The 18,127-nt window shown below is 47.5% G+C and overlaps 1 protein-coding gene across 15 annotated transcripts in view; it reads right to left on the reverse strand.

The window, feature by feature from the left end:
- Positions 1-18,127, reverse strand: part of CUX2 (cut like homeobox 2) — a 271,019-nt gene that overhangs the window by 95,792 nt on the left and 157,100 nt on the right. For 14 of the 15 annotated variants that reach the window (XM_067015971.1, XM_059040793.2, XM_067015979.1 and 11 more), the window contains 2 exons: positions 16,987-17,097; positions 13,322-13,369 (listed from right to left, as the gene is read on the reverse strand). In XM_067015971.1, coding sequence (XP_066872072.1) covers positions 13,322-13,369; positions 16,987-17,097 — 159 coding nt within the window. Of the gene's footprint in view, positions 1-13,321; positions 13,370-16,986; positions 17,098-18,127 lie in introns of those variants that run through there. The other variant, XM_067015982.1, reaches the window with a different exon arrangement.

Here is an 18,127-nt window from a genome sequence, read left to right on the forward strand (position 1 = left end):
CACCAAAAAATCTACAAACAATAAAAGCTGGAGAGGGTGTGGAGAAAAGGGAACCCTCTTGCACTGTTGACGGGAATGTAAATTGATACAGCCACTATGGAGAACAATATGGAGGTTCCTTAAAAAACTAAAAATAGAACTACCATATGATCCAGCAATCCCACTACCCAGCATATACCCTGAGAAAACCATAATTCAAAAAGAGACATGTACCACAGTGTTCATTGCAGCACTATTTACAATAGCCAGGACATGGAAGCAACCTAAGTGTCCATCGACAGATGAATAGATAAAGATGTGGCACATATATACAATGGAATATTACTCAGCCATAAAAAGAAACGAAATTGAGCTATTTGTAGTGAAGTGGATGGACCTAGAGTCTGTAATACAGAGTGAAGTAAGTCAGAAAGAGAAAAACAAATACCGTATGCTAATGCATATATATGGAATCTAAAAAAAAAAAAATGGTACTGATGAACCTAGTTGCAGGGCAGGAATAAAGAGGTAGACATAGAGAATGGACTTGATGACATGGGGTAGGAGGGCGAAGCTGGAGCGAAGTGAGAGTAGCATCGACATATATACACTACCGAGTGTAAAATAGTTGGCTGGTGGCAAGCAGCCGCATAGCACAGGGAGATCGGCTCCGTGCTTTGCGATGACCTGGGGGGGAGGGGATAGAGAGGGTGGGAGGGAGGCTCAACAGGGAGGGATATGGGGACATGTGTATGCATATGGCTGATTTGCTTTGCTGTGCAACAGAAACTAACATGGTATTGTGAAACAAATACCGTATGCTAACACATATATATGGAATCTAAAAAAAAAAAAAAAAAAAAAAATGGTTCTAATGAACCTAGGGGCACGAAAGAAAAAAAGACGCAGACGTAGAGAATGGACTTGAGGACACTGGGAGGGGGAAGGTTAAGCTGGGATGAAGTGAGAGAGTAGCATTGACATATATCCACTACCAAATGTAAAATAGCTAGTGGGAAGCAGCTGCATAGCACAGGGAGATCAGCTCCGTTCTTTGTAACCACCTAGAGGGGTAGGATGGGGAGGGTGGGAGGGAGACAAGAGAGGGAGGGGATATGGGGATATATGCATACATATAACTGATTCACTTTGTTATACAGCAGAAACTAACAGAACATTATAAAGCAATTATAGTCCAATAAAGATGTTAAAAAAAAAGTATGTGTGGAGGACTTAGAAGAATGTTTGAGCACACAGCATACACTGAACACACAGGAGGGTTTGGCTGCTGCTGTGGGTTGTTACTAGTAATAGTATTCTCACAGTCTGCAGAGTACCCGAGGAATCTGCTGGTTCATCATCAGCCCTTTCTTAACCCAGTTTTTGGTCTGACTCAACAGGAAAAAGAATGGTGATAACAAGGACCATTTCTTGAGCACCTATTATGTGCCAGGCATAATCTCATGGAGTCCTCCAACAAGAACCCTATTAGGGAGGGACAAATATTATCCCCATTTTACAGATGGGGGAGATGATGTCATGCGACCTGCTCAAGGTCACAGAGCAGGTAAGAGGCAGAGCTGGGGTTGAGCCCAGGCCTCCCTGGCTCCTAGAGCCTGGGTGTCTAAACCAACTGGGCTTGTCTTCCTGACACCAGTTCTGCCTCCTCCTCTTCTGCTAATGGTGTCATGCCCCACTGACCTCTGGAGCCCGATACCCAGGCCTTCTATCTCCATCAGCCACGTGAAGGCCAGGCCCCCCACTTCCAAACTCTTTCAAACCAGCCTCCTCTGAGCCCTCTGCCCCAGGCCAGGACATCATTACTGCTACATGTCTCAAGAGCTCCAAATCCTGACTTCTGAGTCAACCCCCTCCCACCCCACTTACCTCCAAAGGGGTCTTTCTAGACAATCCTTCTGGTCATGCTGTTTCATAATCAAAAAAGACTCCTGGGCACCTCGTCTACCCACAAGATGAAGTGCAGACTTAACTCGGTATTCAAGGCCCCTTTGTCCTGCCCAAGTGTGTTTCCTAGCCTCTTCCTCTCCCCCGCCTCCCTACATATCATAGCTTCAGATACGTGGCACTGCTCACCAAACAGCCACTGGGGTATTCATTTTAAGCCTTCTGTGTGCTATGCATTGAGCTAAGCACTCCAGACATGAGCATCTCATTTAATCCTCACAATTAGCTTGATCACTAGGTACCACTTTATTGATGAGGAAACAGGCTCAGAAAGAGGGGAAGTGACTTGCCTAGGATCACCCAGCCAGTGGTCAAACTGGGACACAAACCCAGGTCTGCCTGACAACAAGGCAGCCTGTGCTCTTACCACCACACCTTGTTCTGTGTCCCATCCTGCCCACGTCTTCCTAACCTGAGCTGGGACTTCACCTCCTCTTGGAAGTCTTCCCTGATTGCTTGCTTACAAAGTAATCACTTTCTCTTTGGCACACCTGGGACATGTTGCTCTAACTTTACATTTGCTGCTTTTTTTCTTAGTTTTTCTTAGTGGGTGTGGGCTCCTAATGGGTGGCTTGGCCTCCTTGTTGGACAGAGCTCATTTCTTCCCTTAGTCAGGCCAGCACAAAGAAGTACACAGAGTAGAAGCTTTATAACGCCCACCAAATCGTTAAAGTTCCTCCCTGCCCTTGTTTTGCTGCTCCTTGACTTGACAGGACCCTTGAAATTCATTTCTTGTTTTTTTGTCCGAAATGTACTAATCCTACTGTTTGGAACCAAAGTCCATCCTATTCCCCAATAGCTAATGAGGTAGTTACTTCATCCATCAGGGACTCCACAGTGCAGCAGACAGGGTTATGTGCTCTCTTAGCCCTGTTTTCTTTTTTTTTTACCCTCTTGGGCACACACGTTAGACTATATCTCCAGCCTCCCTTGAAATTGGACATGGCCTTATAATTTGAGTTCTGGTCAAGGAAATGTGGGTGGAAACGATGTGGCCACTTCCAAGTCTGTCCCTTGAGAACCTTCCCCGTGTACTGACTAAGTGAAAGGGACTCTGGGATACAGTGAAGGCAGAGCCAGAAGACAGAAGATGCCTGGATCCCTGAATGGTTGCGTGGAGCAGAGCTCCCTTGCCTCATTAACCAGCATTAGACTGTGATGTGAATGAGAAACTCCCACTATGTTAGATGTTGCTGCTACAGAAATGAGCCACTATGACTCGTACAGACACACTGGGCTCAAATCCCTGCTCTACTTCTCGGTTATGTGATCTTGGTGTCTCAACGTCTCTGAATTTGTTTCTCCTTAGGATTCTCTAGAATATCCCACAACATCCCCGATGTCAGATAACCAGCCCTGAGTGTGGTACCCAGTAGGTGCTCAAGAAATGGAAACCCCCCTCCCATTAGGGCAAGGCCTCTGCTTAGTACTGGGACATAGAATTTGGTTGATCTTAATCTTCTCTGGTCTCCACTAATATTTGGCTTTATGTATTTTAATTAAGTGTTATTATTTTGTGCTTGTGCCGAGAATGATTTTATTAGAGGTCAGTTTATAAACCTTGTGGAGGAAATAAATAAGAGACTTTTGTCTGTCACACTGGGGTCTCCAAGGCCAGGAGGGGGGTGGATGGAGGGAATTTAGGAGGTGGCCTTTGAGGGTGGGGAAGCAATGGGGGCCAGTGTGCCAGGGTAAGCCTGAGTCAAAGTGATGCTGTGCTTGGCAGGGTAGATGGGAGGGGTAGGTAGAGGTCTGGGCACAGGTGAGGGCCTACTGACTCTGGCCAACTCTCCCAGGCTTTCAGCCCTGCAATTCTCACTTCCATCCTCCCTCAGGGCATTTGCACAGGCTGTTCAGTTTACCTGGCATGCTATTCCTGATAATTATATATTTACTTGCTGTGCAAGAGTCTGAATTACATCTGTCTTCCCCCAGAAGGTCAGCTCTGGAAGGGAATGGACTTTGTCTTATTTGCTCCTGTGCCTAGAACAGTGCCTGGCACCCAGAAGGTGCTCTGTATATACTGGCTGAGTGAACAAATGAATGAATAATAAAAGATTCAATCTCTCCCACTCCCTGTACACCTAAATGCAGGAGCCAGCAGGCTTTTTCTGTAAAGGGCCAGATAATAAATATTTTTGTCTTTGCAGGTCATACAGGTTCTGTTGCAACTACTCAACTCTGTGCTCTCTGCTGTGGTGGGAAAGCAACCATGGACAATATATGAATGAATGGGCACGGCTGTGTTCCAATAAAATTTTATAAAAATAGGCTTTGGCCCGAGGGCCACAGTTTGCAGACCCCTGTCCTAAAGCCTGCCTTTTGTACCTCTGTTCTCACTTGTACTTCCGGTGGTGTGCTGGGGCTGACCCGTAGCAGCTTGCAAAAGCTGATTGTCAAATTTTCAGGAGTTTTGCAAGCTGGTTGTTAAACATGGCCATAATTAAAATTTTAAATTATATAAACCTACAATTATACTACATAAATTGTATTAAAAATGATGGTACTACAACAGGGATGAATTTTGAGGACACTCAGCTGAGTGAAATAAGCCAGTCACGAAAAGAAAAATACTGGACGATTCCACTGATATGAAGTACCTGGAGTAGTCAAATTCACAGAGACAGAAAGTAGACTTGTGGTTGCCGGGGGGGGGGGGAATGGGGAGTTATTGTTTAATGGGAACAGAGTTTCAATTTGGGAAGATGAAGAAAGTTCTGGAGACGGACGGTGGTGATGGCTGCACAGCAATGTGAAGGTACTTAATGCCACTGAACTCCACAGTTAAAGACGGTTAAGGTGGTAAATGTTGTGTGTATTTTACCAAAAAACTTGAAAGAAAGAGGAAATACATATTCAATACTCATCAATTCCTAATTATTTGGTGATATATTACTACTCCCGGTGCTTTGAGGTTATGCATAGCTATTGTGTCTGTGTGGTGGAAATGTTATATACGACGCTACTGCACATCTCTTCTCAGCTCCAGGCTGGCAACTTGAAATTGGCCCCGGCAGCAGTATTTATACCATGGAAGTCAGGGCTCCCCAGACAGCCAGCTGCTCATCATTTCCCAGCACACCACTGGTTATTTCCATGTGTCTGTCTCCTCCACTAGATGGTGACCTTCTAGGGCAAGAGTGTCTCAAACATCAGAATCACCAGCAGAAGCTTTTAACATCCTGATGCCCGAGGCTCACGCCGGACCAAGAATGCCAGCCACTCTGCGGTGGGACCCGGATTTCGGTATTTTTTAAAGCCCTCAGGGCAGCCAGGGCTCTCAGGTTGAGCGTCTCAAACTTTAATGCGTACACGAATCACAAATCACCAAATTACTGGGGGATTTTTTTAAATTGAAGTATAGTTGACTTACCAGGGGGCCTTATTAAACTGCAAATTCTGAGTCAGGAGACCTGGGAGGTGGGGTGGGGGGCCAATGAGACTGCATTTCTACCAAGATTCCAGGTGGTATGGACGCTGCTGGCCCATGGGCCGTTCTCTGAATAACGAAGGGTTAGAGAAAGGATGCTTCCTTTCAGCTGGGTGACCATGTGGGCTTCCCATGCCCATCCCCAGGGATAAACAAGGTGGGTGTTACAACAACCCATTTTATAGAACAGGAGACTGAGGCTGGAGGTAAAGCGACCTGCCTAAGGTAACACAGCTAGGGAGTGGTGGTAGGGCTTGGACCTGGTTTTCCGAGACCCCAGATCCACTGCCTTTGTCTTCCTTTACCAGCTGCTTGATTGGAGCCACTCTGGGTAAGGGGATTACATGGATCTGAAACAACATAGGGCCCTTCCGTGTTCTGGCTGTGTGACCCCAGGTGAGTTTCTCACCATCTCTGGGTTTTATTCCTGGTACTCGGGAAACAGGGAGGGTATGACTGTGGTACTGGATGCCTGAGGGCCTCTTGAGGGGTCCGCCTCATAGAGGATGCCATGACCGGTAAGGTTCTTTCTCCAGTGCCTGAACTTGGGGATGGCACTTCAGGGCCCCCCGTCTCCCTGGGCAACAACGCCAGTGGGTCAAGCAGTCCAGCCCTCTGCCTCAGAGCTAGGACAAAGGAAGATAAGACTGGGGTCTTCCTGGGTGCAACTGCATTTTGCCTCAGCAGCATTTAGCATATCCATAATTAGTTAATGCAGTGTGGGATGATTTCAAAACCATAATCATTGTGATAATCAAGATAATCATAGCCTCTGACTCTGATCTCAGCTTTCTTTACATCGGGCATTGTTTTAAGCCTTTACACCTATTACCTCATTTGCTCCTCACTCTCACGCTATGAAGTAGGGGATATTAGGAGTCCCATTTTACAGGTGAAGAAATCAAGGCATAGGGAGAGAAACATAATTTGCCCCAAGTCACACAATTAGTAAGCAGCAGAGTAGGGGTGTGCTCCTAACCACCGCACTATATTGTCCTTCAAATAATTTACGTGCATGATGCAAACAGGCATGGCTCTCACTGTGCTCTGAGCGCCCCTGGGACAGGGGCCCTGTCTGTCTTGTTCCCAGGGCCCCACACAGGGTCTGCACAAAAAACAGTTTCTGCATGAGGGAATGGGTGGGCTGGCTGAATCTCTCCCATCCCACGTCCTGGCCACGTGAAACTCAATCATAACCATGACTTGCATTGGCACCGAGGGGTATGTGTCCAGCTGTCTCTCTCACTAAGGCTGTGAGTGCCATTAGGACAGCAACGGTATCTGGAGCTGCTCACTGCCACATCCCTGGAGTCTGGTACTCACTCTGGTATACAGCAGGTGACAAATACATGCTGCTGAGTGTGAAGGTCTCGGTGGAACTGCAAGGGAAGCAGGAGTGTGCATGTGTATCCTAGGGCTGCTGGATGGAGGGGAAGGGCCAACAACACTAAATCATGATGCAACGATCCCATTTCTGGGAGGTTTATGTCGCACTGAGCTCTCTACCTGCGTGAATCCTCCTATCCTCCCTGGTAGGAGGTGGTAGGGACTGTTACCATTCCCAGTTTACAGCCAGGGAAACCAAGGTTCACCGAGAACGCTGGCAAAGGACGCAGCTGGGACTGGAACCCAGGTCTGTGTGGGTCTAGGCTCAGGTCATTTCCACTCCACACCACGGGAGCCGGATGAACGACCTGTGTTCACCCTGGTACCCTCAGTGCTTAGCATGGTGCTTGGCACACAGTGCTGCTCAACCTTTTCTTGAGCTCAAGTCAATGACGTTCGCCACTTAGCCCCAGCACCTAGTACCATGCCTGGCACACAGCAGGTGCTCCAGAAACATCTACTGAATGGACGCGTGAGTGACTGCACGGATGGCCACTCGTCCCACGCCGGTGTCGTGCTGGCTGTTGCGGTAGCGTCTGCTTTGATCGCCAGCCGCTACCCCCAAGCAGACACGAGTGCTGAGAGACACGCGGCTGACAGCGCCGTGAGATGGATGCGCGCCCGGCGGCCTCACCTCCCCACCGCCTGGCCCCGCACGGCCTTCCATAATGCAGTCCATTAAAAGGCTTGTAAATTTTCATACACGAAAGCCTACCATGGCATCAGCACAGACTAATTGTTGTTAAATGTGTGGGAATGTTACCGCCATGCTACTGGAGCCATCACTCTTCCCAGCTCAGCCCGGCCCATTCCTCTGCAGGCAGAAAGCTTACAACCCTCACACAAGGCCAAAAACCAATTCGCGTCAAAAAGATCAATAATATAAAAATAAAGCATGAGAATTCTAGTTAAAGGGAATGTCATATAAATATGTGGTTCACGTCCATGATCCCAAGATTAAAAAAATCAATCAATATTGTTCTTTAGATGATGTTATTTCTAATGAGAAATACCCGCAACAACTGCAAATAACTGCTTAACTGGGGGGGGGGATGCATTAATAATTTACTTTATAAGGTATATGATACCAAATGAAAGAGGATTGTTGCTGGTTCTTAATTTGGTTGTAATATGGCGTGACAGGTTCAGTGATGCTTTGGTGGGTTCTTAATATTAAATTCAGAAGGATGTTCGGGTTTTACCCCTAGCTGGGCAGGGCAAAGCCAGAGGAGGCAGACTGGCTTATGGGATCCAAGGAGACCTGCATCATCAAAGTTCTTATGTCATCAGAGGAGGCTGTGGGGAGTGTATGTGCAGCTGTGCGAGCGGGGAACAGTAAGGGTGGACAGAAGCCTTTCTTATTGCATCTTGCAAGTGACACCCTGTTTACTGAGCTCTTGCTAATGTGCCAAGTCCTGGGCTGGGTATGCGGACCTGGGTTTGAATCCCAGCTCTCCACAGGGGTTGGGCTTCCCTGGTGGATTCTGCCTGGATAGCTCAGCAAAAACATCTAAAAGGCACAGATCTGGCTGAACAGAGGTCCTTCCCAACCATAACCACCTGCAAGTGTCCAATTCAGGCCCTCAATCTAGAATCTATACCTCTCAGCTCCTTCTGTACCCCCCAGGCTTCTTGAGGAGCTCTGTTCAGCCCTCGAAGCTGAGATCTGCATCTTTCACCCTCTGCTCTGCTGGTGAAGAGCTTGTGTGAGCTTAGGCAAGCAGCTTAACCTCTCTGAAACCCAACTTCTGACCTGTAAGAGGGGACAGTACCAGTGGTGCCTCCCTTGCCATGCTGCTGAGAGGTGGTGATGTGTGACAGGCATTGCTAAATGCTCGATAAATTTTGCTGGCTGGTGTCCCAGCCTGAGTTACCACCCACCACCATGTGCTGGGTGCTAAGCCTCACTTACCGCACCTGAGAATGGGTGAGAGCAGAGGCTTCCTCACTGGGCTCCTGGGAAGAATAAATGTGATGAGGCAAGTTTCAGCTCATCAGCTAGGAGTGCCGACAAACCTTCAAAGAGCACTCACCGTGAGCTAGGTTTTGTTCTTGGCGCTTTTCAAGTATCAACTCATTTAACCCTCTCATCGACCTTATGAGGTGGGTACTATTATTATCTCCATTTAAAAGCCAAGGAAGCTGAGGCCCAGAGAGGTTAAGTGACTTGCCCAGGATCACACAGCTGGGAAGCGGAGAGGCTAAGGTGCCAGCTCATGCCAGTCTGACTCCAAGCCCATGCCTGTCCCCGCTGCTTATCTTTCCTGGTGGGTCCCGCTGGTCAGCGAGGCCATTCCTCCCTGGCCTTGTAGGCTGGTCAGGACTGCACGTGTCTAACGTCTGTTTGTGGCCCCAAGGGGGTCCCACTTACAAAGAGATGGTCATGCCAGTGCTGGGAGTGACAGAGAAAGGGTCATCTGGGGAGTAAGAGAATTATGACATCAAAGACAGCTGGAAGAGCAAACAATGTTAAAAGGCAAAAAGAAAAATAAAAGATCCTGTAATTAAACTTCGGCTCAAAGGGAAGGGCAAGAGTCCTGCGGGCAGACGCGGAACAGGAGGGGAGCACAGGGACCAAATTAGGACACGGCATGCAGAGTTCGGGGGGGGCTCAGGGCAGGGAGGGCCGAGCCTGTCTCAGGTGATCTGAGCTGGGAGGATGCCCCCCACGCCCTTCTCAGGCAGCTCAGCTTCAGGAATGGAGACTACAACCCCCTGGGGATCTTGTCCTGGGTTAGAACCCCCTCCCCCACCCACGACTGCCTGTGAGGGAGAAGCAGGGAGTCCTCAGTGTCTGAGGCTGGGACAGATGGTGGGGGAAGCCGATGATGACTTCAGGTTCTGGGTACTCAGTAAATGTTTGTTGAGTGAATAAATGACTTCATGGACTCAACCAATGATCTGATCTATCTCCCGGTAAATGGCATCTTAGTCCCGTCTCTAAGCTCCTAAAAGGTGGTCACGCCACACGAGCTCCCCTCTGATCCTAAGAGGACAGGGAGAGAACATTCTCAGGCCTGAACCAAACACACCCACCACAATGAGAACAAATAACTCGCTGGCCACTCAACAGAGAGCCTCACTGAACCTCTTGCAATCCGATGAGCTGTCCCTATTTACAGACGAGGAAACAGTGGCTCAGAGACATGGAGTCACTTGCCAAAGTCACAGCACCAGTGTTAGGGTGGGACACAGACCCTGGATGTCTGACCTCCACACTCTCCCGCCTCCCCTGGGGGTCAGAGGACACTTCAGCCTCCTTGGTTCCCAAACTGCTGTTTCAATCAGGCCCAGATGAATGTGTCTGTTCCAACTCAGAGGAAAGGGTTTTCCATCACGCAGGCCATATCCCCTTCAAGGTGGAAGAGGAAGGAAGCAGGGAAAACAAATTTCCCAGCAGTGGCCTTGCCATCTTCTGGCTGGGCCAGCACACACTCCTTAGAAAAGTTTCACCTCTGATTTAGCATAACAAAACTTTTAATTTAGATGTTTTCGTCTCTCTCTCCAAGTAAAAATAAGTTTAAAATAATGACTGTAATAAATGAAGGTAATTAATTGTAGTTTGTTCCTTTACTGTCTAGTCAGCTTAATTTTACCTTTTCAACTAATAATGAGAAAATAATTTTTGTGCTCGGAGGGTTAATGATATGTAACTGCGAGAACTGCTAATTGCATGTTGCAATCCATCCATCAACAACCCCATCTGTGCGACTTGATTATGTTTGCTAAATTATTGCTTTGAATTATCTTTCATAAAGCAACTTTTGTAATTAGCAGGGCTTTCGTCTTGCTCTTTTCTCTGCGCGCAAGGATATTCAAACTTTGGCCATTTCAAGCTGTCTCCATTAAGCCACCTTCTCTGGCTGTCTTTGTTTCCCTGAGCAGGGGGAATCAAGACTGTCCTTTAAGCAATCAAGGCGGAGAGGAAAAGCTTCCTTGATTCACAGCAGGGCAAATTCACTTCCTCTTCGCCCCACTCCCACCAACATGAAAAAAAAAGAAAGAAAGAAAAAAAGACCCTCACACATACACAGTATGAAAAGATAAAAGGATGCTCGTATGCTGTATTCACCAGGGCTGGTGGAGTGAAATTAAGGAATGAACTTGAACATGTTATATTTCAACAAGAGGCCCACACTGGGGAAGAAGGAATGACAGGCACGATATTCAGTCTTGGCGTTTTATGGGTTAGTTTATATGACTCTGGAAGGTGTTTGCCTCAGGGAATATTCCTGGGAGGTGATTAATGCCCACTTGGGAATCCTCAGCTCTGAGCCCAGAGCCTGGTGGATGGGGAGAGGGAAGCGGCATAAAGGATGAACTCTCATTAAAAAAATTAAAATGAAAATCAAATTTGGATTATAAACGGCCTATGTGTGTGCAGTTTGTTCTGGACGAAGGAGATGCTCTTTATTAACACCTTTCTTTGCCGGCGTTTCTCCCCTGAGGCGCTGGGAGGGACGAGGCGGCAGCGACGGATTAGTCAGTAGATCATGAAGAAAGCAGGGGTTTGGGGAATAAAACTCCAGACAAATGCAGTCTTTTGGGTACATTAAAAGGACGATGGAAAACCCTCTTAAAAAAATTAACGAAGTTCCTTGAAGATCCCCAGCTATTAAAAGGGTGTGTATCCAACATGACACTTGGGTTTGCAGATGAAAATTCAGCCTTGCCTATTCTGGCCCCACTAAGACTCTCTCTCGCCTCCTGCACTTACTGAGCACCAACTGTGTGCCAGACACCACGTCGACTGCCTCCACCCTGCTTAGTTCCTAGAATCCTTACTGTCAGCCTCACTTACGAGAGGAGGAAAGCTGCAGCTCCGAGAGGTGGAGGAACTTCTCCCAGGTCACACAGTTAGTATAAGCAGCAGGGCTGAAATTCAAGCCAGGCCCATACGAGTCTGATTCACATGTGCTTTCCACCATGCTGCACTTGGGTCTTCCCTGGATCACTGCCGAAATCTAATGTTTAACTCTTTCTCCTGTTGGAAAGATGGCATAAGTCATGCCTGCTTCCTATAGGGATAGAAAACCCCCTTCTTTTGGATAAAAAGCCTTGAACACTTAGTTAGGAAAGAGGCAGATTCCAACCCAGGCATAGTGGAGGCCAAATAAACCTGTGTTGAAGGTGACTGATAACAGGAATAGTAAAATAATAAGACTTCTAATACGCAAGGTAATGTCCTAAGCACTCCATGAGTATTGACTTCGTTCTTCCTCAATCACAACCCTATGAAGTAGGTATAATTATTATCCAATTTTATAGAGTATGACACAGTGGCACAGAGAGGTCAAGTAACTTGCCTAAGGTCAAACAGCTAGTAACTGGCAGAGGCAGGATTCAGATCCAGGTGGACTCCAGATTCTGTGCTCTTCACTCCCTAGCAGCTCTCCATGTACCGGGAATTACATTAAACTCTTTCCTTTCATTATATTTCAGTTAATCCTCAAAACAGCATGAAAAGATCTGCAGTGCCTTTATTCCACTTTCACATATAGAGAAACTGAGGGTCTAAGTAGCTAAGAGAAGCTCTGCCACACCAACCCAAGCAAGGGAGTGGCTGAGGAAGTGATGCTCTACACAAGACACTCACAGCCGCCTGAGAGGGCTTGTGTGCTGAGTATTTCTCAGGGGACCATGAGCTGGCAGATGGGGGCCTTTTTTTAAAAACAGAAAGCCATGACAACACATTTCCAACATTATTGGTCTTCTTTCTGGTTTTTTTCTACCCCCTTCCAGCTCAGGCACCTTACAACCAAATGAATCAATAACCGGATGGCCCTATAAATAAATAAGCACATCAGTCAACTCAGTAATAAAATGAAAGGATGAAAAATATGGAAATCAGCGACATTTGTGTAAATCCAGTTATTGTTTACTTTAATATTGCCGTATGCGCTTACGCAGTTCCGAAGAGACAGATTTAAAGTAATGTGGCACTTGGCAGGCGACAGGCCTAAAATGCATCTCCACTGGCGAGCTCTGAGAAGGGCCTATCCTTCCAGGGTCCTGCCTGAATACAGGGGAGGACGGAGAAGAGCCCCCTGAAGACAGAACACTGGGGAAATGGCCCCCCTTCCACTCTCCTGACTCAGGGCAATTCCATTCTTTTCCTAGCCTATCTCCTGCACCGCCAGCCAGACAAGTGGACATTCTCAGAATCCTGGTCACAAAGTCAAGCAAAGAGGAGAAACAGGGCAGGTTCAGCTCCATCCCAGGGCTCCAGGAAGGCAAGAGAAACAACTGGCTGAGGACAGCTCAGCTGCTGCCAAAGGAACTAGGGCCCGATGGGTTGGCAGGAAAGGATGTGAAAAGTGTAGATTTTATATCCTCAGAGGATGGGTGGTAGAGAGGATTTCAGAGCAGGCAGAAATCCCATCACACAGAACAGAGAACCCATTCTTATCACGATACCATGGCTGATCAGGAGGGCATGGGGCAGTTTGCAGTGGGGGAAGAGAAGTTTCTCTGCTGCTGGCATCCTCTGGCAGCTCCAGGTGGGATAGGAGAGGGAACTGAGAATTATTTTTGTGACATGCCACAGGCCTTGGGTCTTACCTCAGCTTGGAAGCTTTTTAATACAGGAGCCACCATCTCTCTGATTTCCTGTAAAAGAGATCAGCGAAGAGTTCACTGTGGTGCCAAGCGGGGTACCCCCTGGCCCCTGTTTGCAGCTCACTGTTGTCCCCCAAATCAGCCTTTCCCAAGTGTGTCCCGTGGGACCTGCACTCCATGGGATTTCCTAAGGGTTCCTCATATATACATGTACAGACAGACACAAACACACACCAAGGTGCCAAGCCAGATCCGACTAGGACACATCAAGCACAACATCAAGTTTCTTCCCTGCAGGACTTTTTGGAGCCTTTTATATAATGCACAATGGGAATTTCTGGAAGAGGGAGAGAGGAAGTAGCATTTCCCAAATGGATTTGATCATGGCATGCTCTTTTGTGCAAAGTACCTTGCGGGACTGGTGGTCCATCATGGGACATTTTTTGGAGCAGGGGCTGGAAAGGCTCCACACCCAGGGACACTTGTCACCAAAGCTGCTACGTGAAAACCTCTGTCCTCTAGGCTGCTCGGGAGATGTCTCCCTAGGGTGCCATTTCTGCTTCACCACCCAGCCGCCCCCTCCAGCAAAGACTGCACTCGGCATTTTAGCAACACCACTCTGCACGGTCGCTCCTTCATCACCAGAAGGTGGGGTTTCTGGGGGCTTGGCGGGGTCACCTGCCATGGCACCCAGCTCAGAAGAAGGGCTCTGTAAATGTTTGATCAACTCTATGCCATTGGGCTGTCTTCAGAAGGCAGCCTCCTCTTTCTGGACCCTAATTTCATGCCTTTCTCAAGTGACCTTGAGGTTCCCAGCCCCAAGGGCATCCCTGGTGGACTCCCATGAGTTCTCTCCAGCGTGCAAGAGGGATTAGAACCAAGGGTACCAAGATCCCAACCATAAATGCTCCAGTTTCCTCTGAGACCCACTGGTGATTCCCCTAACCACTGTCTTCTATGGCCCACAAGAGACCCGCTTGGGAGGAGGAGCTGAGGGGAGCTGGAGAGAATGGAGAGGGAGGGGGTAGCAGACAGAAACAGGAAAGGAAGAGATGAGCTGAAGAATACATATTTCAGGTGAAGAATAAAATCCCTTAACTATGAAATAGGATTGTGTTGCTTCTGGCCCCGGAAGAAATCCTTCTTCTGGGTCCTGGCTATGCTTTCCTCACTGATTTGTGGCCCCCAGGGTTTCTCAGAGCCACTGACATACTGATGTATGCAGGGGATCTTCAGGAGGGACGTAGGGAGTGCGTGTGAACCTAGTGGATTTATTTGATCATAAGGAACCGCGAGTGCAAGGGCTGGGAGCAGAAAACGAAACTTAAGAAAACCTAGATTGTGGGTTGTAAACTCAAATGCCCACAGAGGCTGGAGGGAGTGGACAGGAGGGAGACGGGCTGTCCCGTGGCAAATCTCAGGGGAGCACAGCATCTTGGTAACGTGAGCGGCAGCTGCTTGGCTGTTTCTGATGACTGCCACTTGGGCATGGAGCATCCATGTGGCCAGATGTACCAACCAGTCTCAAAAGATATTGGAAATCCAAGCTTTGGGGTGAAATCAGAGATGCTAAACATCGACAACTTACGGTAAAATTTGAAAGACCTTTACAGACCAAATAAAACACATCAACAGGAAACCTCTGGTCTGGGTTCGGGAAATGTCGGTGTTGGAAGGGGCCCCCAAACCATCTCCAGTCCCCTGAATTTACAGAAAGGGACACAGAGGCCCCGAGAGGGGCTGCCTTGCTCAAGGTCCCAAAGCAAGTGAGTGGTACAGCTGGAATTTCAACGCAGGTCATCAGACCCCCAGACAGGCTCTGTTCACAGCCCCACACTCAGATGAATGTAGGGGACTCAGATCTGAGACCCACGGTGGGGTGGGTGGGATTTGGGGCCAATGCCAGACATTTCTAGAAGCCCACTGCCCTGTCTGCTTAAGCCCTGGGGGAAACCGAGCAAAGGCATCAGCAGGAGGTGAGCTGGGCACCAGCCAGACGATGTTCTTAAATAAAGTCTTGGCATGGCTCTCCCCCATCAGGAGAGGCTAGTTCCAAAAATGAGAATTTTCAGAGGCGCGACTATAATAGGAATGGAAACTTATTCCTTCTAATTACATAATTGCATAATTATGCAGTATTAAAATTATGTAAGCCGAACTCAGAGGCTTAAAACCTGGCCTGGATTTTCCTCATCACCTGGGGGCTCCCACGTGGCCTGGGGGAGGGAGGACAAAATGGTGGGCTGTGAAGATCTGTGGCCGTTTCATCTCTGCTTCCCAGAGACTGGAGAGTCAGAGGCAAAGCTTCTGGTTCTCTCCTTCTGGGCAGAAAAACTGGTTTAAAGACCAAGCTGTTCTCTGTTCTAAGAGGGAAGGGAAGGATGCTCAGAATCTCCCTATGCCTTCTTAGCTCCCAGTCAAACCCAGGACGACTTAACTTGGCTTTCCTGAAGCCCTAACATGGGGGACACACTCAGATCTGAGATCCCTGCCCCTTCTACAAGCGCACTCTCTCTCAGCTCTCAAATCTGATTCCTCCCAGACTTGCTCCATGGACAAGTTCTAACTAGATCCTAGTTCCCACTCTTGCCTTGAAGAACCAAAGATATTTATGACTGGTCTGAGGAGGACTTCACAGCTAAGGGACTGACCCCTCTGCACTTATGTGGCCTGATTCCTGGGTGGGCTTGCTTCCTCTCCATCTTCCATGGCCTCCAGCAGTAAGATGGCAACAGGACCCCTAGGTGATTCCAACAGGCAGAGTGGAGTCAACATGTCCAGGTCTGATACCTCTGGAGTGGCAGACCCTGTCTGGCCCTCCTCCAAGATCCAGGCCGCCTGAGCAGCCTGGGACAGAGAGCTCAACCCTCTGGGGACCACGGAGAAGCACAGCAGCCTTTGGGAATGGGCGGGGTATCTGTTTCCTGTAATGGCTCTGATGTGTCACATCCCTGCCAACATTCTATGGAGTCAGAAGGTCTTCTTTTTCCTATTTGTGTTTATTTCCATCACTAAAAAAAAAAAATTTGAGAAGCAACAAGGGGCCTGACAGAGGAGGGAAAAAAATTCACACATTCACCCTTGTGAAGAAAGAAACGTGTCCATTCTCGTCTCTTCCCCTGGGGGACTCTTACATTGCAGGGGCTCGCCATTACCTGGACCACCCTCATGGCAGCTGGGAAAGACAACGCTGGTGGCTGGAGTTGCAAAGGAGGAAGTGAAGGGGGAGAATGAGGCACATTTATGGGCAGGCGGGGGAGACAGGGAAGGTCAAGGGAAGGATCAGAGAGGGTGAGACAGTCTACAGCCATCACCTCCCGGACGCCAATGGGAAAGCAAAATAAAATCAGGAACTCTAGACAAATTGTCTTTGCCGTCAAGGCCAAGCATTTGACTTAGACGTTAATGTGAGGGGAAAATGGATGTTGTATAGAGCCCTCAAAAACAATGACTTCCATGGAGAAGCGTCCTGCTCTTATTCTAGACAGCACCAGTGAGCACCGCTATACTGAGAAACACGGAAAGGTTGAGGGTTGTAATTTTTCTTCGTGGCTAATTAGCTTCTTTTCTTGTTAGTCACTTATGTCTATAGTTTTCAAAATACAGTTTGAACAGAGGAAAATCTGCATTCCTACTGAGTTAATTCTATAATAGCAACTATACTGTACCTCAGGTACATTTTTCTTAAATTCCCGGCGGAGTTCAATTAAATGTTTATGAGAATGTTCACTCTCCTCCTGCCGCGCAGACAGCTCGGAAGCGACGGAATTAAGCTCCTTCTGGAACAATAAAAGAAGAAAAAAAAAAAAAAGAGAGAGGGAGAGAGAAAAGAAAAAGATTTTTTTCCTCCTTTTCCTTTTTAATCATCGTACAAAACAGCATTCCAAACAAGTTTCCTTAACTTACAAAAAAGCTGAGAAAAGACAGGATATTGACTCCTGGCACAAATGAATAATTTACGAAACTGGGGATGTAACCTAAAAAAATCCAGGACAGCTTTTTTTGCTTGTCAGAAGTCAGGCCAGATCAATAATCTCCCATAAAGTTGGGTGGAGTTGTTTTTTTTTTCATTTCTCCCCTACGTCTCTGCCCCACCTCTTAAATTTCCAAGGGAGTGATGGCATAAGCTTGTCAGTAACTGTAGAAAACATCTCCAAACGGTGTCAAAATAGTAAAGTGCGGCATATTGTATGGGCATATTATAGTGTAAGAAAGTGCTGTCGACAGCTTTCATATATCAGAGGTGGGAACTGTTCCAACTATGACTTACACTTAAGGGTTCATAAATACGCCTTTTAAGATATAGATGGCTTTTTAATTTCTGTAGATTTTGGAAAAATGAAGGTGCCAATAAGAAGCAAGATGACCTTTTGTGTATCCTGCAGTAAATTATCTAAGGTTCACTTCAAGTGTAAGAAATATTTCACTGAAGACTCCTGGATTCAGAAGAAAAGGATTGGAAGCAGCCTTTCCTGCTTACGTGCAATGAAGGTTTCAGACCAGGTTTTTACAGGATGAACCAAGGAGGGAAAAAAAAGAGAGTGAGAGATGGAAGTGGGGGACGCTCCAGCTCACACATGACAGACAATGTCTGCTGGTTGTACATGTATATTTGATCACCCCTCTCGCAGCTTTCTTCACTTTAACAGTGGCAGTTTCACGAGGGGAGAATAATTCACCATGAGTTGTCATGGATTTCATTTGCATAATTCAAGAAATGCTCTGTTTATGTGGTCTGCTGCTTTCTTGCGCCATCCCGAGATGGGCTTTTTTCTGGACGATAACTAGAGGACCATTTCTGTATATATC

This window comes from Kogia breviceps, chromosome 15 (assembly GCF_026419965.1).
Source record: "Kogia breviceps isolate mKogBre1 chromosome 15, mKogBre1 haplotype 1, whole genome shotgun sequence".
Taxonomy (NCBI): domain Eukaryota; kingdom Metazoa; phylum Chordata; class Mammalia; order Artiodactyla; family Physeteridae; genus Kogia; species Kogia breviceps.